Source organism: Sturnira hondurensis, unplaced genomic scaffold (assembly GCF_014824575.4).
Source record: "Sturnira hondurensis isolate 20B ecotype Veracruz unplaced genomic scaffold, ASM1482457v3 Scaffold0021765, whole genome shotgun sequence".
NCBI lineage: Eukaryota > Metazoa > Chordata > Mammalia > Chiroptera > Phyllostomidae > Sturnira > Sturnira hondurensis.
The window spans coordinates 1,216,428-1,241,480 of NW_028094396.1; the positions used below are offsets into that span (position 1 = coordinate 1,216,428).

The 25,053-nt window shown below is 43.8% G+C and overlaps 1 protein-coding gene across 5 annotated transcripts in view; it reads right to left on the reverse strand.

Annotated features, from left to right (window-relative positions):
- SLC12A8 (solute carrier family 12 member 8) overlaps positions 1 to 25,053 on the reverse strand; it is a 151,195-nt gene that overhangs the window by 100,794 nt on the left and 25,348 nt on the right. For 4 of the 5 annotated variants that reach the window (XM_037033681.1, XM_037033685.1, XM_037033680.1 and 1 more), the window contains exons 3-5: positions 22,657 to 22,803; positions 19,109 to 19,300; positions 1,777 to 2,008 (exon numbers count right to left, since the gene is read on the reverse strand). In XM_037033681.1, the coding sequence (XP_036889576.1) occupies positions 1,777 to 2,008; positions 19,109 to 19,300; positions 22,657 to 22,803 (571 nt within the window). The remainder of the gene's footprint in view (positions 1 to 1,776; positions 2,009 to 19,108; positions 19,301 to 22,656; positions 22,804 to 25,053) is intronic. The other variant, XM_037033684.1, reaches the window with a different exon arrangement.

The window sequence follows — 25,053 nt, forward strand, 5'->3', positions numbered from 1 at the left end:
TCAGCATCGGAGTGGGGCCCCTAATGCACATGCTGGGTCCTGGGGCAGCCTGGAAGGCCCGGGGTTGGAGGGAGTTGGTGCCAGAGTCACCGGTAGGGGACACTCTGGGAGCTCAGGGGAGTGACTACTTTCTAAAAGAAGAATTTTAATGTATGAAGAAGAGGTAAGGCCAGATCAGTGTGTCGGACTAACTAAATTCTTACCATTGTTCAACCAACATTTTTATGAAATACAAGCCCCAAGAAAACTCAGGTCAAGGGCAGCCTTGAGGGGGCAAAGCAGAGCTGCTACCATGAAAAGACAGCCAGGAGTATGAAGACAGGCCCCGCCTGCCACTCAGAGAACAGCTCGGTTTACAGTCCCATAGTCTAGTTGCATTCCCAGCTCTGCCATGTATCAACATGAATTATATAATCTCCGAGCTCCAGTTTCCTCATCTGTAAAATGGGTATAACTGTTCCCTCATGAGGTTAGGGTAGGGATCACATGACATCAGCCATATGAGGTGCTAACAAAATGCCCAGCATATCACTGCTCCGTCAAAGGCAGCTGCCATCACCACCACCATTAGNAGACAGGCCCCGCCTGCCACTCAGAGAACAGCTGGGTTTACAGTCCCATAGTCTAGTTGCATTCCCAGCTCTGCCATGTATCACCATGAATTATATAATCTCCGAGCTCCAGTTTCCTCATCTGTAAAATGGGTATAACTGTTCCCTCATGAGGTTAGGGTAGGGATCACATGACATCAGCCATATGAGGTGCTAACAAAGTGCCCAGCATATCACTGCTCCGTTGAAGGCAGCTGCCATCACCACCACCATTAGAGGTGACTGTAATGTGGATCAGTTTTTTTCTTTCTTTTCCTCTTCCTTTTTCCTTTTTTTTTTTATTTTAACACAGCTGGTGACCTCACCTCCCATGTCTCCATTCCAATACAGATGCCTGGTTTGCTAGCACCACATAAAGACAGAGTCCCTGAAGTGTGAATTATCGGGCAGTTAACTTTTTTCTACAGCATCCTAGGAATAGCTCTGTACTCTGGAGAGAAAGACTTTTTGATGCGTTACGAACTCAAATCGGAAAGCTACTAAGTTATGGCCAGTCTGGGTACAGCCTTCCCACTCAAAGCCAGAGGACTGAGGGTGAGAGCTGCCCAGCACCCCCAAGGCTGAGGAGACCTGGCTTGGGCAGCGATCCTCCCTTGGTGAGCAGCGTTCGACGCCGATTCCCAGCACTGCAGACTGTACCTGGCTGCTTATTTTCTTTCTTTAAACTTAATTAATAGATGCACATTTTTACTTTGAAAAAAATCGAATAAACAAAATTATAATCAAACCTAGATGTGTCTCCATCCCCCCTAAATGACAATTGTTAACATTTGTTATATTGACATCAAATTCTTTTAAATAATTTTTAAGTACGACAGATAAAATTACAGTCTATTTCCTTTGCCCAGAGCTATTTTTGCCCACACACCTAATCGCCATTGTGAATTCGATGTTTATCAATCCAGTTCAGTTTGATTGTCTTGCTGAACTGTCTGGTTTTTATAATATAGAGAAAAGAGAAAGAAACGTGGGAAATGCGCTAAGTGAAGACACCTATGTGAGGAGCGGCTTTAGTGCCTGGGCAGCTGCTCCCAGGCACCCACTCCCCGCCCCGCGATCAGCACGCTGCAGCACGCAGAGCACGCGGCGGGTGGTCTTGCGGACTCCCATCTATAGAAGCCAGTGCAGACCCTGTAAGGCCATCCGCTGAACTCCCAAGGCTTACCTGGGTCCAGGTGTGTGAAAGAGCCCACCACGAGGTCCAGTGTGGACACAGCCAGCAGGAGCAGCAGCAGCAGCTGCAGGCGGACGATCCATTTGACACCCGCTAGGTTAATCCCCAGCAGGGCCAGAAGCACCACGACTGAAATTCCGCGCACAGCCCAGATATTCCTGAGGCTCAGTACATCTGAGATGGATTCAGCGAAGCCAGTGATATACATGGCACCTGCAACACACTGACAAGTAGTTCTCAGTAGAAAGAGTCGGACAGAGAGACAAGCACCAGGAGCCTGCTGGCAGAGTGGCGGGGCGGGCGCTGAGGACCCCGCTCACCCTTGCCAGCATGGGCCCTGGGGAGAGCGAAGGGTTAAAGAGCCCTTCCGCGGGGAACCCTGCCTCAGCCAGCTGTTTCTTCTCATCCACCTCTCCACCATCATGCAGAGGGGAGAATGAACACCCACCCCCAAGCCTGGAGCCAGCTGATCGGCAGTGGTAACTAAAATGAAGAGATTATGGCGAGAAGAAGATGGGGTTCTGGGCCTAAGAGACAGCTGAACTTCTCTTTGAGTTACTCAGGAACTAAACAGAGAACAAAAATGCCCAGGGGTTCCACCTCAGATCCCTGAAAGGGCACTGAAGCAAACCTGGTTTCCTCCATTTCTTTGAAGGTCACTATTAAAAAAAATTATCTAAAACTTGGAAAGAGAAAAACAAGTGGGCAGTAGGTCCTTTCAATGTTATATGGAACAAAGGCTACCCAAGGACCATCTAGGTGAATGTATTTAGTTCTACTCAGTTTACTATTGATTAGAGATATTAAATGTCCCAGAATTAGTGGTTACATGGTAACTCGCAGATTTTTTTCCCAGTAGAGATGCAAATAACTTCTGTCCAGTGGCACAGGTAATCCAAAAGATTCAGACTTGCTGTCCTACAAGACATTATTCAGTTTTGTGTCTAACCTAGCAAACTTACCCTTACATTTATTTGTGAAATTACCTGAATTTTAATGTATGGACTTGTTCCATATTCACCCAGGATCCATTCCTAGCATCTCAACTGCTCTTCAACATGTTAGTGACTCCTCCACTAATTAAATGAGTTAAATAAAATCTTCAGTACATTTTATTTTATATTTGCCTGAGAGTCATAATTTATTTTTTTTAATTTGAAACATGGTTTTAAACAAATATTTGAAAATGACATCAGCCAGCCTTATTTCCCATAATTCCTCAGCCTCCTTTTCTCATCAGGTCCACCTCATCACCATCCCCCTGGCCAGTGGGTCAGTCTCCCACTGGACACTGGACCTGGCTGTTCTCAAGGGAGGAAACTCTAGTCGGGCCTCCATCAGGTTCCTCCTTTCCCATGAAGCCTTTCGTGATCCCTATTGTTTGAATAAATATTATGCTTACTACCAGGCCCATACAATCAATTATCTGGTTCCATATCCCATTATTTAATGTATATAAGTTTTTGTCCTCTGCCACCACCAAGAAAGCAAACATCTTTTTTAAAAAATATATTTTATTGATTATGCCATTACAGTTGTCCCATTCCCCTCCTTCACTCCCCTACACCCTGAACACCCCTCCCCCACCATTCCCCCCCTTTCATTCATGTCCATGAGTCACAAGTTCTTTAGATTCTGTATTTCCCATAGTATTCCTGCCCTCCCCCTGTCTATTTTCTACCTACCATATATGCTACTTATTCTCTGTGCCTTCTCCCCGCTTCTCCTCCTCCCACTCCCGTTGCTAACCCTCCATGTGATCTCCATTTCTATGGTTCCTCTCCTGATCTAGCTGTCCTCTTAGTTTGCTTTTGTTTTAGGTGTGGTTGTTAATAACTGTGAGTTTGCTGTCCTTTCACTGTTCATCTTTTTTATCTTCTTTTTCTTAGATATGTCCCTTCAACATTTCATATAATAAGGGCTTGGTGATGATGAACTCCTTCAATTTGATCTTATCTGAGAAGCACTTTATCTGCCCTTCCATTCTAAATGAAAGCTTTGCTAGATAGAGCAATCTTGGATGTAGGTCTTTGGATTTCATGACTTGGAATACTTCTTTCCAGCCCCTTCTTGCCTGTAAGGTCTATTTTGAGAAATCAGCTGACAGTCTGATGGGCACTCCTTTGTAGGTGACTGTCCCCTTATCTCTTGCTGCTTCTAGGATTCTCTCCTTCATTTTCAGCTTGGTTAATGTAATTATGATGTGCCTTGGTGCGTTCTTTCTTGGGTCCAACTTCTTTGGGACTCTCTGAGCTTCCGGGATTTCCTGGAAGTCTATTTCCTTTGCCAGACTGGGGAAGTTCTCCTTTATTATTTGTTCAAATAAGTTTTCCACTCGTGGCTGTTTCTCTTCCCCTTCTGGTACCCCTATAATTCAGATGTTAGAATGTTTAAAGATGTCTTGGAGGTTCCTAAGCCTCTCCTCATTTTTTTGAATTCTCGTTTCTTCCTTCTTTTCTGTTTGGTTGTTTCTTTCTTCCTTCTGTTCCACTCCCTTGATTTGAGTCCCAGTTTCCTTTCCATCACTATTGGTTTCCTGTGCATTTCCCTTCATTTCAATCAGTTTAGCCTTCATATGTTCCTCTAATTTGTGGCTAAAATCAACTAATTCTGTGAGCATCCTGATCACCAGTGTTTTGAACTGTACACCCAAAATGTTGGCTATTTCTTGGTCACTTAGAATTATAGGCTCTGGGGGAAAACAAACATCTTTAAAAAACAAAAATGTTTGTGGTGCTTACACCTCTTAAAATACCCTGCATTTGCTAAGTTGCAAACATTCAATAAATACTTTGTTTGCTTAGTTGTTATTGTTTCTTTAGGTTCAGCTGTTGCTAGTTGTGAGTTTGCTGTCATTTTACTGTTCATAGTTTTGATCTTCTATTTCTTAGGTAAGACCCTTTAACATTTCATATAATAAGTGTTTAGTAATGAGGAACTGCTTTAACTTGACCTTATCTAGAAAGGACTTTATCTGCCATTCCATTCTAAGTGATAGCTTTGCTGGATAGAGTAATCTTGGATGTAGGTCCTTAGTTTTTGTGACTTCAAATACTTGTTTCCAGCCCCTTCTTATCTGTAGTTTCTTTTCAGAAATTAGCTGATAACCTTATGGGCACTCCTTTGTAGGTAACTCTCTCCTTTCCTCTTGCTGCTTTTAAGATTCTCTCTTCATCTTTAATCTTGGGTAACTTAATAATGATGTACCTTGGTGTGTTCTTCCTTGGGTCCAATTTCTCTGGAACTCTTTGGGCTTCTTGGACTTCCTGGAAGTCTATTTCCTTCACCAGATTGGGGAAGTTTTCCTTCATTATATCTTCAAATAAGTTTTCAACTTCTTGCTCTTGTTCTTCTCCTTCTGGTACCCCTCTGATTCTGATGTTAGAACACTTAAAGTTGTCCCAGAGGTTCCTAAGCTTCTCCTCATTTTTTCTGAATTCTTGTGTCTTCATTCTGTTCCAGTTGGATGTTTAGTTCTTCCTTTTGTTCCAAATCAATTTGAGTCCTGGTTTCCTTACTTCCCTTCACTGTTGGTCCCCTCCATATTTTGCTTTATTTCACTTTGGGTAACCCTCATTTCTTCCTTCATTTTATGACTGAGCTCAATCAGTTCTGTGAGCATCCTGATTACAGTGTTTTGAACACTGCAACATATAGGTTGGCTATCTCCATGTTGCTTAGCTCTTTTTCTGGAGTTTTGGTCTGTTCTTTCATTTGGGCAATATTTCTTTCTCTTGGTGCACTGGCCTGGGTGAATGTTTCTTTAATTCCTTGGTTGTTGGAATTCCATACAGTTTGATTTTCTGGCACTTCTGGTTGTTTATTGTTTGTTATCCTTCCTTTGGTTGTGCAAGGAAGCGAAGCATTTCTACCTACACCTCCATCTTGGCCAGAACTAAATGTACCATAGTTTTTTGATCCAGTCATCTACAGATGGGCATTTAGGCTGTTTCCAAATCTTGAATACTGTAAATATCATTGCTATAAATAAAGGGGTGCATAGATTCTTTTGAATTGGTGTTTTGGGATATATTCCCAGCAGTGGAATTGCTGGGTCAAAAGGCAGTTCCACTTTAAACATTTTGATGTAACTCTATACTTTTTTCCACAGTGGCTGCATTGGTCTGAATTGCCACCAAGAGTGCACTAGGGTTCCCTTTTCTCCACATCCTCACCAGCACTAGTTTGTTGATTTATTAATGATAGCCACTTCGGCAGGTGTGAGGTGATATCTCGTTGTGGTTTTAATTTGCATCAGTCTGCTGGCTAGTAATGTTGAGCATCTTTCTTATGTCTATGGGCCATCTGTATGTCCTCCTTGGAGAAGTGCCTGTTCAGGTCCCTTGCCCATTTTTTAATTGGATTGTTTGTCTTCCTGGTGTTGAGTTGTATGAGTTCTTTAAATAATTTGGAGATTAAGCCCTTGTTCAATATATTGTTGGCAAATATGTTCTCCAATACAGTCAGTTCCCTTTTCATTTTGATAATGGTTTCTTCAGCCATACAGAAGATTTTTAAATTGATATAGTCCCATTTGTTTATTTTTTCCTTTATTTCCCTTTCCCTAGGAGATATATCAGCAAAAATGTTATTATGTGAGACATCCAAAATATTGCTGCTTATGTCTTCCATGAGGATTTTTATGGTGTCCCAACTTGTATCTGAGTCTTTTATCCATTTTGCATTTATTCTGGTGTATGGTGTAAGTTGGTGGTCTAGTTTCATTTTTTTGCATGTACCAGTCCAGTTCTCCCAACACCATTTACTGAAGAGACTGTCTGTATGCCATTGTATGCTCATGTTTGCTTTTTTGAATATTAATTGACCATAGAGACATAGGTTTATTTCTGGGCTCTCTGTTCTGTTCCATTGATCTATATGTCCATTCTTATTCCAGTGCCAGACTGTTCTGATTACAGTGCCCTTGTGATATAGTTTGATATTGGGTATTGTGATCCTCCTACTTTGTTTTTCTGAAGATTGCTGAGGCTATTATGGGTCTTTTTTGGCTCCATATAATTTTTGGAGTACTTGTCCTAGATCTGTGAAATATGCCATTGGCATTTTAATAGGAATTGCATTGAACCTGTAGATTGTTTTGGGTAGTACGGACATTTCAATGATGTTAATCCTTCCAATCCATGAGCAGGGTAACAATTCCATGTATTTATATCTTCCTCAATTTCCCAATTTCTTTCCTTAGTGTTCTATTGTTTTCCTAGTACAGGTCTTTTACCTACTTGGTTAAATTTAGTCCCAGGTGGTTTATTTTTTTTGTTGTTGTTGCTATAGTAAATGGGATTTTTTCTTCCAGTGTCTCTGTTTGATAGTTCATTGTTGGTGTACAAACATGCCTTCGATTTCTGAATGTGGACTTCGTATCCTGCTACTTTGCCAAATTCACTTATTAGGTCAAGTAGTATTTTGGTGGAGCCCATAGGGTTTTCTATGTACATTATCATGTTGTCTGCAAATAATGACATTTTCACTTCCTCCTTTCCAATTAGGATGCCCTTTATTTTTTCTTCTTGTTTTCTTCTTGTGGCTAGGGCTTCCAGTACCATGTTGAATAAGAGTGGTGAAAGCAGACACCCTTGTCTTGTTCCTGCTCTTAAGAAAAATGCTTTGAATTTTTGCCCATTGAGTATAATGGCAGCAGGTTTTTTTGTATAGGACCTTTATTACGTTCAGGTACATTCCCACTATTCCCATTTTACTTTAAGTGTTTTTATGAGAAATGGGTGCTGGATTTTATCGAATGCTTTTTCTGCATCTGTAGATATGATCATGTGATTTTTTGTTTTTCCTTTTGTTTATGTGATATATTACATTTACTGATTTGCGAATATTGAACCATCTTGGCATCCCTGGAATAAATCCCACTTGATCTTGGTGTATGATCTTTTTAAGGTATTGCTGGGTCCAGTTTGCTAGTATTGTGTTGAAGATTTTAGCATCTATGTTCATCAGAGATATTGGCCTGCAATTTTCTTTCTTTGTTGTGTCTTTACCTGGTTTTGAGATCAGGGTAATACTGGCCTTATAAACAGACTTTGGGAGTCTTCCCTCTTCTTGAATTTTCTGGAATAGTTTGAAAAGGATAGGTGTTAGTTCTTTGAATGTTTGGTAAAATTTGCCTGTGAAGCCATCAGGTCCAGGGCTTTTGTGTGCTGGGAGGCTTTTTTTATTACTACTTCAGTTTTGCTAGTTGTTATTGGTCTATTCAGGTTTTCTGCTTCTTCCTTATTCAGTTTTGGAAGATAGCATGTTTCTAGAAGTTATCTATTTCACTCTGGTTGTCCATTTTCTTGGCATACAGTTGTTCATAGTAATTTCCTACAATCCTTTGTATTTCTGTGGTATCAGTTGTTACCTCTCTTTCATTTCTGATTTTATTGGGCCCTCTCTAGTGTTTCTCTTGATGAGTCTGGTTAAGGGTTTGTCAATTTTGTTTATCTTTTCAAAGAACCAGTTTCTGGATTCTTTGATCCTTTAGACAATTTTTTTTAGTTTCGGTCACTTAATTCTGCTCTGATCTTCATTATTTCCTTCCTTCTATGCACCCTGGACCTGGTTTGTTGTTCCTCTAGTTCCTTTAGGGATATGGTCAGGTTGTTTATTTGAGATTTTTCTATTTTCTACATAGGCTTCTAATGCTATGAACTTCTCTCTCAGGACAGCTTTCACTGTGTCCCATAGGTTTTGGGGATGTTGTGTCTTCATTTTTATTTGTTTCTAGAAACTTTTTTATTTCTTCCTTGATCTCGTGATTAGCCCATTCACCATTTAATAACATGTTATTCGGCTTCTAGGTATTTGAAAGCTTCTGAGTGTTTTTTCCTTGAAGTTAATTTCTAGTTACAAGCCATTGCGGTCTGAGAAGATTCTTGATATGATTTCAATTTTCTTGAATTTGTTAAGGCTTATTTTGTGTTCTACCATGTGGTCTGTCTTTGGGAATGACCCATCTGCATTTGTGAAGAATGTATATTTTGCCTCTTTGGGGTGAAATTGTATGTAACTATCAATTAAGTCCACTTGAACTAGAGTGTTGTTTTATGCTGCTATATCATTGTTAATTTTTCTGTCTGGAATATTTGTCCATTGTTGAGAGTGTGGTGTTAAAATCCCCTACAGTGACTGTATTGCTGTCAATCCCTTTCTTAAATTCCTCCAAGATTTTCTTTATATATTTAGGTGTTCCTATATTGGGTGCATATATGTTTGCAAGGGTTATATCATCGTGCTGGACTGAACCCTTAAGTTTTGTGTAGTGACCTTCTTTGTCTTTTTTTATGGCTTTGGTTTTTAAGTCTATTTTGTCTGATACAAGCATTGCTACCCCAGCTTTTTTTCATGTTCATTTGCATGGAATAGTTTTTTTTCTTCCATTCATTTTCAGCCTGTATAAATCTTTTGTTCTGAGGTGAGTCTCTTGTAGACAATGTATTTGTGGGTCACATTTTCTTATCCATTCAGCTACCCTATGTCTTTTGATTGGAGCATTTAATCAATTTACATTTAGGATTATTATCAATAGGTACTTATTCATTGCCATTTTCCCCTTTCTACCTGTGTTCCTCTCTATATATACATTTCTTTTTTTTCTTTAAGTAGTCCCGTAGCATTTCTTTCAAAGCTGGTTTAGTGGAAACGTATTCCTTTACCTTTATTTTATCTGGGAAACTGTTTATTTCACCTTCCACTTTAAATGAGAGCCTTGCTGGATAAAGCAGTCTTCTTTTCAGGTCCTTGTATTTCATTTTTGCAATATTTCATGTCAATCCCTTCTGGCCTGTAGTGTTTCTGTTGAGAAATTAGCTGATAGCCTTATCGGAGCTCCTTTGTGGGTAACTAGCTGTTTCTATCCTGCTGCCTTTAAGATTCTCTCTTGATCTTTAATTTTTGCCATTTTAATTGTGATATGTCTTGGTGTGGGGCTCTTTGCGTTCATCTTGATTGGGACTTTCTGTGCTTCCTGACCCGTGTGATTCTTACCAAATTCGGGAAGTTTTCTGTCGTTATTTCTTCAAACAGGTTTTCTATTCCTTGCTTTCTTCTCTTTCTGATATCCCTATGATGTGAATATTGTTATGATTCATATTGTCCCAAAGTTTCCTTAAACTATTTTCATTCATCTTGAGTCTTTTTTAATTTTGTTGCTCTGACTGGGTGTTCTTTTCTAGCTTGTATTTCAACTCTCCAATTTCATCCTCTGCTCTGTCTGGCCTGCTTTTAATTCCTTCTAGTGTATTCTTCATTTTCTGATATTGCATTCTGCATTTACAACTGGCTGTTATTCAAGGTTTCTATGTCCTTTTTCATGGTGACATAGTTCCCACTAAGTTCCTTGTAGTTCTGACTAAGTTCCTTGAGCATCCTTAGAACCATTCATTACTTTAAATTCCATGTCTGATAAATTGCTTGCCTCGATTCCTTCTTTTCTTTCATTTGGGGGTTGTTTCTTTATCTCCCCATTTAGGTTGTCTCTTTGTGTTTGTTTCTATGTATTGATAGAAATTGATCTGCTTCAACTTTTCTGTCTTGTGGAGTGGCCTTATATGGTAGGAGTCCTGTGGGACCCAGTGGTGCAGACTCCTTGATCTCCTGATCTGGATGCTCTAGAAATGTCCTTTGTGTGAGTTATGTGCACTCTCCTGTTGTATTTGGGTCCTGATTGTTACTGGCCCATTCATTGGTGAGAACTCCCCTCCAGCTGCCTAAGAGGCTCAACCTCTATTACATCTTGTAAGCTGTCATATAGGTGCTAACAGAAAAAAGAAAACAACACCAAAACAAGCAACCCCCTCCAACCACAACAGCAATATCAATGACAAGAGAGCAAAGAATAATAAAAGCTGAAAGAGAAACAGAATAGTAGAGAAAGATGAAAAGAAAAAAGAATATGAGAATATCAAAGGAAAGAAAAGTGATTATGAGAGGAGAAAGGGGAAGAGAACTAATACTAGTAATGAATTGAAAGAAAAAATTAGGAAAAGGAACATAGAAAAGTAACAAAAATAACAAAAGGAGAGAAGGGAACAATGGAGTAGTCAAACATAAGAGTTAAGTAGGAGATATGAAAGAAAAATTAAAGCAGCAAAAATAAAAGAAAAAGAAGAAATAGATAAAAATAATAAAGAGGCTATGAAAAAGAAAAATAGCTAAAATAATGAAAATAGAACCAAGTGAATTCATCTCAGCAGAGTTTAGTGCTTGCCTGTTGGTTTTCCCTTTGGATACGGCTCTGATGTCTGAGTCTGGTGTAAGCCAATGTCAGGTGCTGTCCACGTATGATCCTTGGCAGCCTTTTCGAAAGTACAGTTGATCCACAGCTTGTGCCTGATTCCTCCAGGCGTGGCTCCTCACAGGGTGAGCCAAACTGATGTGCAAAGCTGGCTTTATCAGCACTAGGTCCAAGGGTGTGTCAGCAAACATCCCAAGTCACCACGGGATCTGCCTCTGCCTGCCTCTGCCTGCCTCTGCCTGCTGGTCTTTTGTCAATCTTAGACTATTCATAGACCTTGTATTTCTGAGAGGGTTTCAGGCAGAAACAGGGGGCTTGATTCCTGGATCTCCTATTGCAGGTGCCTTTCAAACCTCACAGAAGATGGTGGATGTGTTCCCCCTTCCCAGAGCTACTAATCTGAGTGTGTCTGGGATTATTTCCTTGTACTCAGCAGGGTGGGGAGCCCTGTAGGCCTCCAGAGCCCAGACTTTGGAGGGTGTTTCTGTGGCTCTCCCACCAGGAGAGAAACACCAGTCTGTTTTCCAGGAAAGTGTTTTCTAGGGTTGGCTGCACTGTCTGGACAGTCTCTGAAAAACCCAGAGTCTGTTCATGTTGCTGTCTCCTCAGCAAGGGTTAAGATGCAGAATGGGAGAAAAGAAAAGGAAAAAGCAAACAAAACAAAACACCAAGGGAGAGCAAAACTAAAAAAAAGAATAAAAAAGGTGCTGGGTAAAGCAACTAGGATTTCAGAGGGTGTGGGAAGTATTATCCCACAGAAGAAGGTAAATGATTTTACTCCAGGAGAGGCTAGGTCTTCTCGAGAAAGAGGGCTGTTATGGAGCCCAGGTATACCCCAGTCCCGAAAATCCCACTGCCACTCCCCCATATCTCCCCCAGTTCTTCCCCCTCCAGCCTCTCCTTGCATGACTCCAGTCCATGTCAGCCTCCCTCAGATGGGGCCCAAGGTGAATAGCCACAAACACAAAACCTGTGCTTTGCCCTTTAAGAGAAAAAAAAAAAGACGGTGGGTTTGGGTTTGTCTCCAGTGGTTTTCTTTTGTTTTCTTTTTTAAAAAATATATTTTATTATTGAATTATACGGAAGTCCGACTACATCTAACCGTTCAACGGGGACGGTAAGAGGGGCGGAGCCAGCAGCGAGCAGGGTCGGGCAGGACAGATCCCCTGACCTAGGCGCGCAGGCAGCCGGAACCAGTTGGGGTGCGGGGCAGACTGACTGAGGTCACACATTCGCGCACAGTGAGACGGACCACGCAGGCCCTAGGGGGTGAGGGCTGACGGTGGTGGCACACTCGCGTGCAGTGGGACGAAACGCATGGGCCTGGTGATGGCAGCAGCTGCAGCACCGGTGAGGGCCGAGGCGGCAGGCGGCAGACAGGACGCCATAGTCCCTCTTTGACCCCGCCCCCACATACAGCGTCACAACCCAGCAACTGAGTTGCCCTGCTCTGGTGAAAACCTAGGGCTCCGTTCCTGCTACTTAACAGGCACGAACAGCCCAAAAGATGGTGCAAGAACTCAAAGTCTCAGAGCCAATAACTCTAAGCGACCAACAGATTGCCAGCCTCTCAGAAGCCCAATTTAAGACACTATTTATCAGGATGCTCACAGAATTGGTAGAGTACAGTCACAAATTGGAGGAACATATGAAGGCTAAACTAACTGAAATGAAGGGAGATGTCCAGGAAACCAATAGTGATGGAAAGGGAACTGGGACTCAAATCAATGGAATGGACCAGAAGGAAGAACGAAACATCCGACCAGAAAGGAATGAAGAAATGAGAATTCAAACAAATGAGGAGAGGCTTAGGAATCTCCAGGACATCTTTAAACGTTCCAACATCCGGATTATAGGGGTACCAGAAGGGGGAAAGAAACAGCCACGAGTGGAAAACTTATTTGAACAAATAATAAAGGAGAACTTCCCCAGTCTGGCAAAGGAAATAGACTTCCAGGAAATCCAGGAAGCTCAGAGAGTCCCAAAGAAGTTGGACCCAAGAAGGAACACACCAAGGCACATCATAATTACATTAGCCAAGACTAAAATGAAGGAGAGAATCCTAGAAGCAGCAAGGGATAAGGGGACAGTCACCTACAAAGGAGTACCCATCAGACTGTCAGCGGATTTCTCAAAAGAGACCTTACAGGCAAGAAGGGGCTGGAAAGAAGTATTCCAAGTCATGAAATCCAAAGACCTACAGCCAAGATTGCTTTATCCAGCAAAACTTTCATTTAGAATGGAAGGACAGATAAAGTGCTTCTCAGATAAGGTCAAGTTCAAGGAGTTCATCATCACCAAGCCCTTATTATATGAAATGCTAAAGGGACTTATCTAAGAAAAAGAAGATAAAAATAGGAACAGTGAAAGGACAGCAAACTCACAGTTATTAACCACACCTAAAACAAAAGCAAACCAAGAGGACAGCTAGATCAGGAGAGGAACCATAGAAATGAAGAACACATGGAGGGTTAGCAACAGGGGAGTGGGAGGAGGAGAAGGGGGGAGAAGGTACAGAAAATAGCATAGAGAGTAGGTAGAAAATAAATAGGGGGGAGGACAAGAATAGTGGGGGAAATATAGAATCTAAAGACCTTGAAACACGTGGTTATAAACTAAGGGGGGAGAATGGTGGGGGAGGGAGTGTGTGGGGGGAAGGGAATGAAGGGGGGAATAGAACAACTGTAATGGTATAATCAATAAAATATATTTTAAAAAATGGAAAAAAAATATTTTATTGATTATGCTACCAGAGTTGTCCCATTTCCCCTCCTTTATTCCCCTCCACCCTGCACATTCCCTCCCACCTGCATTCCCTGACTTTAGTTCATGTCCATGGGTCATGCGTATAAGTTTTTTGGCTTCTACATTTCCTATACTATTCTTAACCTCCCCCTGTGTATATTCTATCTACCATTTATGCTACCTAACCTTTTCCCTCTCTCTCCCTGTCCCACTCCCCACTGTGAAACCTCCATGTGATCTCCATTTCTGCGATTCTGTTACTGTTCTAGTTGTTTGCTTAGTTTGTTTTTGTTTTGGTTTTTTTTTTGGGGGGGGGGTCAGTTGTTAATACCTGTGAGTTTGTTGTCATTTTAGTGTTCATACTTTTAATCTTTTTTTTCTTAGAAAGTCCCTTTAACATTTCTTATAATAAGGGCTTGGTGATGATGAACTCCTTGAACTTGACCCTATCTGGGAAGTACTTTATCTGCCCTTCCATTCTAAATGATAGCTTTGCTGGATAGAGCAATCTTGGATGTGGGTCCTTGCCTTTCATGACTTAAATACTTCTTCCCAGCCCCTTCTTGCCTGCAAGGTCACTTTTGAAAAATCAGTTGAGGGTCTAATGGGCACTTTTTTGTAGGTAACTATCTCCTTTTCTCTTGCTGCTTTTAAGATTCTCTCCTTATCTTTAATCTTGGCTAATATAATTACGATGTGTCTTGGTGTGTTCTTCCTTGGGTCCAACTTCTTTGGGACTCTCTGAACTTCCTGGACTTCCTGGAAGTCTATTTCCTTTGATAGATTAAGGAAGTTCTTCTTTGTTATGTTTTCGAATAAGATTTCAATTTCTTGGTCTTCCTCTTCTCCTTCTGGCACCCCTATGATTCAAATATTGGAACATTTAAAGATGTCCTGGATGTTCCTAAGCATCTCCTCTTTTTCTTTGAATTCTTGTTTCTTCATTCTATTTTGGTTGGATGTTTCTCTCTTTCCTCTGCTCCAAACCATTGATTTGAGTCCAGGTTTCCTCCCCTTCATTGTTGGTTCCCTGTAGATTTTTCTTTATTTCACATAATGCAACCTTTATTGCTGCCTTGGTCTTTTTTATGCTGTTGAAGTGAGTTCCTGGAGCAGACTGATAACCAATGTTTTGAATTGTGTATCTGATAGGTTGGCTATCTCTTCATCTGTTACTTGTATTTTTTCTGGAGCTTTGAAGTGGTCTTTCATTTCTGCAATTTTTTTTAGTCTTGGCAAGCTTCTTACATAGTAAGGGGTGGAGTCTTAGGTGTTCACCAGGGCAGGGCAACCCATGTTGATGCATTGTGATGATGTATGTGGGGGAATGGGTCCAAGAGAGAACAATACCACTTGCTCTGCTCTATGCTGGCTTCCAGTCACTTCCCCCGCTACCCACAAGCAAATTGGACCCTTCTGGTGCTGGTTCCCGGGTGGGTGGGCTTGTGTACATTCTAGGACCTTGTGGATCTCTCCAATGAACTCTGCTGTGAGGCTGGGAGTTTCTCCCACTGCCGCCTCAACCCCAACAGGTGTTTTCAGTCAGAGGTTTTGAGGCTTTACTTCCCTGGGCTGGAACCCTGGGTTGCGGGGTCTGTCTCCCTCCCCAGTTGTTCCTCCTGGTTTATCTGCACACAAATGTGGGAACACTGGGTCTGCCAGCCACCGCCTTGCCCACCAACCACTGCCTTGCCCTCCTCAGTCCTCTCTACCTGGCTGTCCATCTCTGCCTCTCCTACCAGTCTGGATGAATGTTTCTTCTTTAACTCCTTGGTTGTCAGACTTCCACACAGTTCAATTTTCTGTCAGTTCTGGGTTTTTGTTTTTAAATTTGTTATTGTTTTGGTTGTGTCAGGAGGCACAGTGTGTCTACCTACGCCTCCATCTTGGCTGGAAGTCCTCCCGTGGCTTTCACCTCTCCTCAGCAGAGGGAGCCCTGTAGCCTTTCACCCCTGGATGCTACATGGTGGGCCGATCTTGGCACTGGTTCTCTGTGTTTGGAAGCAGAGTTTGTGGTCCTTCACTCCTCTCAGGGGGAAGCTCCCACAGTTGAGTTGCTGTCTCAGCCCACCGCTCATGTGAATGGGACAAGCCCTTTTAAGATACCCCTGCCCTTCCTACCGGTCTAGGGGTGGTGTTTTGGTTGTCTTTGGTTAAAAGTCTCTTTCTCAGATAGTTTTTGATTTAACTCAGGTGATTGTTTTCCTCTTTAATGTTGTTTCCAGTGTGGTTCTGGGAGGTGGTGCATCCTATACTCTCCTACTCCAACACCAATCTTGTCAGATCTCTCTGTCAGCTGATTTCTCAACAGAAACTTTGCAGGACAGAGAGATTGGCAAGCAATATTCAAAGTGCTAAAAAGTGGAGACCTACAACCAAAATTACTCTACCCAGCAAAGCTATCATTTAGAATTGAAAAACACAGAAAGAGCTTTTCAGACAAGAAAAACCTAAAGGAGTTTATCACCACCAATCCAGTATAATAACAAATGTTAAAGGGTCTTCTTTAAGAGGAAGTAGAAGAAAATTAAAAATATGAACCATAAAATAACAATAAATCCATTCTATCAATAATTAAATCTTAAAAACAAAATAAACTAACAAGCAGAACAGAAATAGAATTATAGATACAGAGAACATTTTGACAGTTGCCAGATGAGAGGGGTGTTGGGAGTGGAGTGAAAAAGGTGGTGCAGGCCTGTGAACCAGACGATCACGGTTCGATTCCCAGTCAGGGCACATGTCTGGGTTGCAGGCCAGTTCCCAGCAGGGGACACACCAGAGGCAACCATACATTGATATTTCTCTCCCTCTCTCCTTCCCTTCCCCTCTAAATGATAAATAAATAAAATAAAAACAAATAAATCTAAAAAAAAAGTTTAAGGGTCTTCTCTAAAAAGAAAAAGATCAAAAACATGAATAATAAATGGCAATAACTACATATCTATTAATAATTACTTTAAGTGTAAATAGATTAAGTGTTCCAATCAAAAGACATAGTGTAGCTGAACGAATAAGAAAATACGACCCGCACATATGTGCCTACAAGAGACCCACTTTACATCAAAAGACACACACACATTGAAAATAAAATGATGGAAAAAGATATTTCATGAAAACAGGAACCAAAAAAAAAAGCTAGGGTGATAATACCTACATCAGACAAAATAGACTTTAAAATAAAGGCTATACAAGACAAAAGAGGACCCAGCAATTCTATTTCTGGGTATTTATCTGAAGAAACCTAAAATACGAATTCAAAAACACATAAGCACCTCTATGTTCGCTGCAGCATTATTTACAATAGCCGAGACATGGAAGCAACCTAAGTGTCCATCAGTAGATGAGTGGATGAAGAAGCAGTGCACATATACAATGGACTCTGACTCAGCCATAAGAAAAGAATGAAATCTTGCCATCTGCAACAACATGGATGGACCCAGAAAGTATTGTGCTGAGTGAAATCTGATAGAAAAAGACAAATACCATATGATTTCAGTTATACGTGGAATCTAAAAAACAAAATAAACTGACAAACTCATAGATACAGAAAACATGTTGATGGTTGCCAGATGGGATGGTGGTTTGGGGAAAAGGGTGAAAAGGGGAAGGGATTAAAATTTGCAAATTGCCAGGTATAAAAACAGTCACAAGAATGTAAAGTACAGTATATGGAATATATAGTCAGTAATATTGTAATAAGTATGTATCGTGTCAAATGTATACTAGACTTACCCAGGTGATCACTTTGTAAGTTATATGTCTAATCACTGTTATACACCTGAAACGGATATAATATTGTATGTCAACTGAAATTAAAATTTTTTAATGATTTAAAAATAAATAAAAAGTACAATGACATAAAGAAAAGATCCTTCTCCAGTAAAGGGCAGTGGTTTTGTGTTTGTTTGTTTTTTAAATATTTTATTTATTTATTTTTAGAGAGAGAAGAAGGGAGGGAGAAAGAGGAGAGAAACTTCAATGTGTGGTTGTCTCTCTCGCGCCCCCTACTGGGGACCTGGTCCACAATCCAGGCATGTGCCCTGAGTGGGAATCAAACAGGTGACCCTTTGATTCGCAGGCCAGCACTCAGTCCACTAAGTTACACCTGCCAGAGCCAAGGCCAGTGGTTTTTAAGAGTGTAGAGACATCGTGTGTGCCTTCTACACCTGTGTTACACACACACAAAACTTTGTGCTGTTGGAGGATTAGATATATTTACGCTAAAATACCCTGCCCCTATTGCTTAAAAGTAAAAGAAACGAAACTGATGCTTTCTTTGAAGAGACTCTTGTAGTCTTACTTAGACAAATTCTTTCCATTAAGCTGTTTTTTCAACTACCCACCCCCCTTTGCGCAATCATAAAAGCTGAGGAATGCCTTCAAAGAGCTGCTTCTTAATGTCTGCACGTGTTTCCTCTGCGCAGGTCACCATCCCTGTGTCTCAGCTAAATAAGCATCGGCATCCCACCCTAGTCTGTGGTTTTCTGAGAGCCTTGGCCACCATGGTGATGCAGTCTCCTCATCAGCATCCTCATTCTCAGACAGGGGTCCACAGGGCCTCCCAACCTCCCAGTGAAGGCCATCGGCTCTCAGTGCGCCTAGAGCTCTAGCTCATTTGAGAAGTGTCTGCTTCTAGGAAAGTCCTGTGCCATAGGCAAGATGTCCCCTCTTCAGTGCAAAAGTGTCCCAGGAGCCAAGCCGCCCGGCTGCTACAGATTCCAGCCACTGTCATTCACTCACCTCCCTAGAACAGGCAGCAAGGAAGGTTCCAGCCCAGGCCCTGCCTCCCTGTTTAAGTCAGGATTCCATGAGGCAGGGCTGTGGAGAGGAAGGAGCACTGACCACAGGCAAGGGTCTGGTTGGTGGGCTTGGCTCTGCCACTGAGTTCCCTCTAACCTTACCATCTTAGCATCTACAAAACAGGGGTGCTCTGGCCAGGTGGTTCAGTTGGTTAGAGCATCGTCCCATACACCGAAAGGCTGTGGGTTTGATCCCCAGTCAGGGCTCAAACAGGCAGCAACTAATTGATGTTTCTCTCTCACATCAATCTCTCTCTCTCTCTCTCTCTCTATATATATATATATATAGTCTATATTATACATATATATATAATCTCCCTCCCTCCTTACCCTTCTTCCCCTCTCGCTAAAGGCAATAAACAAATCCTCAGGTGAGGATTTTAAAGAGGGGCAGCTGTCCCGCCCTTGCCTCTCCCCAAGCCAAGCCTAACGTGGATGAGAAGATGATGGCAAACAGCAGGTGAGGAAGTGGTCCCACACATGCTGGTGGCCTCAAGACACAGTTCCCCACCCAGCAGCCCCGGCTCACCTGTCCAAACACGTAGAGCAGCCCAATCGTGCCTCCGGTCTGCCCACCCAGGGCTGAGGAGATCATGGAGTAGACACCACCGCTTCCCACGCCACAGTGCTCCGAGACACCAATGCCAGACAGCACGGTGATGAGGGCCACCAGGATGACGAAGGACACCAGAAACATGCCCATGAGGACTCCTGTGTTTCCCTGCAGTGAGACAACAAGGAGCAAGGTCAAGGGTTAGGATATGGAGGCCCTGGCAGAGGTAGCCCCCGCCAGGGGCGCTGACCACCCCCCCCCACACCCCAGGGGGTGGGGTAACCAGAAAAGGACAATGGCAGCACCATGGAAGGAAGGCCTGGAAGAAGTTCTAGATGAAGGGAAATGTCCTTGCTTCAGATTCCTCAGGGACTTATCATCCCACATCAGGCAAAATCAAAGCTACTGATGAGGCCACTCCTACTGTGTCCCCTCCCCGACTCCCCAGTCCCTCTCAGCCATTTGCAACAACCCCTCAGTTCATCCTGTGCCCCGCCTGAAGCCCCATGTTCTCGCCCCACCGCCCTCTCACCATGCTGACCTCCTGCCTGGAATGTTTTTCCTGCTCAGTTCCTTGCCAGGCTCGCCCCAACGCATCCTTTAAGACTCAGTGTCTAGGAGTTGCCTCCCCCAGGAAGCTGCCCTGTACCCACTCCTCTGGGCTCCCACGGCTCCCACGGCTCAGCACTCACAGTGCTTACCACAGGGAGTCTGACTCCAAGGCGGTCTTCGCCTGTGGGCCAGGAGCTCCAGCAGGATTATGTTTTATTCAGAGTTTCTAATTTTGCTGCTTGTATATTTTAAATGAAATTATATCATTACTATTTTTTCCTAGGTGTGTGCTTTTAAATTGTCCTCATGTGATAACAAAATACCCAGTTCCAACCTTTAAGTTTTCGTACCAAAATTACCACTCAAACAACTTTCAAATTGTAAGTCTGATGCTAAATTATTCTTTAGAGTTAATATTGTCCATTTATCATTTTTTAAATTTTTTTATTGTTTGTACTATTACAGTTGTCCCAATCCCCCCACCCCGTGCTCCCCTCCACCAACATCCTCTATTTAAAAATCACTTGGGCATGACCTATACTTACTTTAATTTTATGCTATCTCTAGAAGCTCTGCCTTATTTTTGGCATTTCTCATTTGTCTTTTTTCCCATGACCAAATATGATTTGTCAGATGAAACTAAGATCAAAGCTGAAAAAGAGACCACTCTAAGGGGGAAGGATGCATCTGCGTGGCAGGCAGCCCCAGGGAGCCCCGCCCACTGGCACTCAGGCCTTTGTGTAGTCGCCTCCCCTGGACGGGTGGGGGGGGGGTGTGGGGTGGGGGGGTGGGGGGGGTGTGGGGTGGACCTACTGACTCTTAATGAACAGAACATTTCAGAAGTGATGGGGTGTCACTTCTGGGAGGCAGATATAAAGACTGGGGCTTTCCCCTTGGGTGCCTGCCCTCTCTCAGATTGCTGGCCCTGGGAGAAGCCGCTGCGTGCAGTGAGGCCATCCTGTGCAGAGGCCCATGTGACAAGGCCTGTCAACTACGCAAGTGATCTTGGAAGTGATCTTGCCCTAGGAAAGCCTTCAGGTGAGACTGCAGCCCTGACTGGCAGCCCAACTGCAGGTCTGCAGCAGACCTGGGCCAGAGGCACCCAGCTCCTGGGCCACAGAAACTACAGGGTGATGTATGCACTGCTTTAGGCTGAGAAGTGTTTGGGCAATTAGTTCTGCAGCAATAGATAACTAATATAATTTGTACTTTCTCATTGGGGATGAATTGACAGCTCTGGATTTCTAAAAAAAATACACAAATAAATAATCCATTGAGAGGCTTCAGAGGAGGCCCTTACAAATCAGAATGGAGAGATGTTACCCTCCTCTCCTTTCACTATCCCATAAACCATCCCCTGCAGGAAGCAGAGCCCTGTGGCCCAGGCTGTCCCTGGCCAGGCCTTCTTCTGCCACAGTGGTCAGTTGATGGGCCTCCCTTGGACACAGGCTGGAGACATACTTGGCAGCAAAGCAACCTTCAGGAAAAGGCAGAAAGAGAGGTTGATCCCAGAAACCTGAGACCGTTGCCAGGATGAAAAGTCTGACCTGGAGACTTCGTGATTTTGTAAGCTTGGGAGGGATGATGAGGGCATGAAGTCTTAGCATCCACACCAGAGGTTGCTGGCTCTGCCCTAGGCTCTCCACACACTAATAAAGTAAAAGTCAAACCCACCCTGGATATGGTTAAGGCTGACCCCTGAGCCAAGGCCTTTTTTAAAAGGATGCAACTACTTTATTTTTAATTCTCCCCATTATAAGTATTGGATTCTGCAAGGCCACAGTTAAAACTCTTTGGTGTGGGATATCAATTTATATACAGGTAAGGGCTAGATCAAAACATTCAATTTAGAGCTCTCTGATATTACATTATCAGAGGCAGAGAGTGGGTTTGTTAGCTAGTTAGTTATATGGTTTCTCTGGAGAACACTGACTAATCCAATCTACACCTAGAACAGCCCCCTCTCTCCTGCACCTGTCCAGTCCAGCTCACCTTTCAGCACCCGGTTTAGCCACATCTCTTCCAGGAAGATTTCCTGGACTCCTTGGCAAGCACATGTTCACAGCCTGTTCCACTCCTGAGAGATTTAGTGCTGCTTTGAGATCTCTTTGATTCCTGATGTAAAATCTAACCTGTTGACTCATCAGGGAAAGGGCCTTATATTTTGTAATCCTGTTGGCACACAGGGGTGCCTGGCTCACACTAGGTGCTCAGCAGTGACTCTTGACAAGCCAGCCTTTTGTTCTGAGCAACCTGTTGAGTTGCCTGAAGTCCCAGGGAGAAGGTCCTGTGTGAAGGGCTGAGGACCTGCTCAGGACACACATCTGCCTGGGAGGTCCCACTATGCATTCATATGAGATGTAAATGAGGCCCTGTTCCCTCTACAGAGGAAGACAAACTGACCCCCACAATCTCATGTAAAAGGTGTGCCCCAGGTAATCCGGCCCTGAGTGCAGTCAGTGTGCACCTCTGGCCACGCCTCCCCGAACACAGCCTTAAACACGGGTCGGTGTGCGGTCGGGGAGGCAATCGTGGGTGAGGAGCTGGTCCCACCAGGAGGGCACCAGGTGAGAGGAAGAATACCAGGAAAGCTGCAGGGGGTCACAAACTAGAAGCAAGAGGGCACCAGGTGAGAGGAAGAATACCAGGAAAGCTGCAGGGGGTCACAAACTAGAAGCAAAGGTACCTCTCGCTAACCCACCTCCAGTCCCGCCCACAACGTGCCCTGAGCTCTGTGCTCACATTTCAGTAGCTAAATCCAGGGTGAGGCCTGCAGTGGAGCCTCTGGGTGAGGCCCAGCTTCCCAGGATTCTCATTTTAAAAGCAATGCTAGCTGTTGAGTGTACTTGCTTCTTGTTTCATGTTTCTGTGCTTTAGGAATCTGTCACCTGCAGCATGGAATGCCCAAGGGTGCAGAGCTTCCCATGTCACAGGCCCACAGGGGACTCCAGGGCCACCAAGCCATCACTCACCACCAGCCAGCCCGTCCTTAAGAAAAGGACAACCCCAAAGATGTTGATCATGCAGGACGTGAACACACCATCCCAGGTCCCGAACAGCACTGGCTCCCACACGAATAACTGGATCTTCCACCAGGTCTGGGGCTGGGCCAGGGCCCCCTGGAAACAGGGCACACAGAGGTCAGCTCAGCAGCACCAGGAAGGGCCAGTGAGTCGGGGCGTTGGGGGCGGGGGTGGTGTGGGGAAGGAAGTAGAACAGAGGAGGCAGGAGAACTCATCTTTAAAACACTCCCCTCTTTGGCCCACGGGTCAGGCTCGTATGTACACAGACACAGAGTCTTGAAGGCTGAATCTGCAAAAGGTCTCTCCTAACAGCCGTGATTCCTGTACCCATATGTGGAAGAGACTAGTCTTCAGCAAACCTGTCCTCTTTCCTTCTGGCCACTCCGTAGACTACATTTCCCAGTCTCATTGCCAGTAGGCAGGGCCCTGTGACTGAGTCTGGCCTCTGGAGTATAGGTCAAAGTGCTCTTGCCACTTCTAGGTGAGTGTAGGATTCTGGTTCCAGGTCAGGCAGGGGTCATGAGCTCTTGGTAATGCCATCGTCCCCTATAGTGCTCCAGTCCTGGGGAGGGGGTTGGGGGACAGCAGCTCCTGTCACTTCCTAATCTTTGGGTAACCTTCCTTTACACTTTCTGTTCCTCTGGTCCTTCTAACACTTCTATAATGAATTCTCCATGTTAAATTTCCTCTGTTTCAAATCCCCAGAGAAATTTCTGTGTTCCTGACCAAACACTGGCTGATACCATGATCTGTAAGCTCCCTCCCAGGATTCTGAGACATTGTAAGACGGGTTGTCTAGGATCAGAGGCTAATAAGTAGTTAAACAGATACCTTCCTCATTTTTCCGGTTGATAAATAACAAAGGCATTTACGGAATGCTCAAATGGAAACTCTTTACTACAAACACTAAGCCTTGGGGAAATACTAAAACGATCTTAAACAAAACCAGGAGCAACTCAGGCTGTGAACTGCCCTTGCAGAGGCTTACTAATTAAATTCAGTCATCAGTGGAGTCTTGCAGTGCCCTCGGCAACCACAGCAGTGATCGCGACCTCACCTGGGGCGGCGCCAAGACCCACAATGAACCCCTGTGTGCAGTGAGTCTACCTGGTGGGGGAGTGTTCATGATCCACAAACACAGTAAAGGGCAGAAAGTCAAGAGTGCCGGGAAAACAGTCTAAGGTCACAGCCACAGGGGCATGGCTCCCACCAGGCTGAGAACGATGGAGGTGCCCACGATCCCAGGCCAAAGGCTGAGGCTGACTATACTTGGTCAAAATAAAAAGGGGGGCTCCCAGCTTCTTTTTCCCTCTTATACCACACACCCACAGACCGAGAAATCAGGGATGTCACTGAAGCCACAAGGGACAGGATGGTCAGGGGACTGCTTGGTGGCCCCTGTCAGTCCCTGACCGCAGCCGGCAGCCCTTTTATCTGTGCATATTTCTGTTCATCCATCTGCCTTTCACGAGCCACAGATGAGGAGTCTCCTGAAAGTCAATAACTGTGAGAACCGTGATCATGACTCAAAGCTAGGACCCTGCCAACCTCCGCTCGTCCTTGAACAAACGGTGCCGAGGGCCTTGTGCGGTGAACGTAGGATTGTTTGCCAGGATCCTGATCTCCTGATTCGGGATGTGGCCCAACTTCTTGTCTCTGCTTTGTTCAGCTTACTGCCCGCAGCTTGTTACAGACCTATTTTCTTGAGAAACAGTAATAATAATACCAACTATCAGCCACAAAGAGTGATTTGGAAAGCACTTTCAGCTTCCACATCAATTCCCTCTTTTGATCCTAACAATGGCCCTAGGAAGCAGGCAGGGAGAGGGGCCCTGCTTATAGCCAAGGAAAGAGAGTCTCGGAGAAGAGACGCCCCTGGCCAAGTCCACGGTGGCATTCGAATCCCCGGGTGCGGACCGTGGAACCTGGACTTTGCCCTGCAGAAGTCCAAGTAACCACAGGTTACTTGCCCTCCTCTCTCCTAAATTTCAATCTGTAAAATCTTTTAGTTTTTAATTTCTAATATCCTAGAACTCGCTTAATTGTGAATAGATATGCCCGATCCCTAAAGCTCCCATTGTGATTTTCAACATTTTATTCCTCTTTCATCCTCGACTTTGTATTTTCACTCTGAGGCTGCTTTGCTTATGTGTTTGTTTACCGGAAGCCTGAGTCCGAGGAAAAGCCTTTCACTCCCGGGATCTCATTAGGTTAAATCAACTTTAATTAAAGTGAGAATGAAGTAGATCACAGGCCAATGAAGTAGGAACTCTAGGAGCCCCTTAAGCGCGAGAATGGAAGTACAAATGGTGTGAAATGGCTTTGGTGGCTACACCTCAGCAGTTT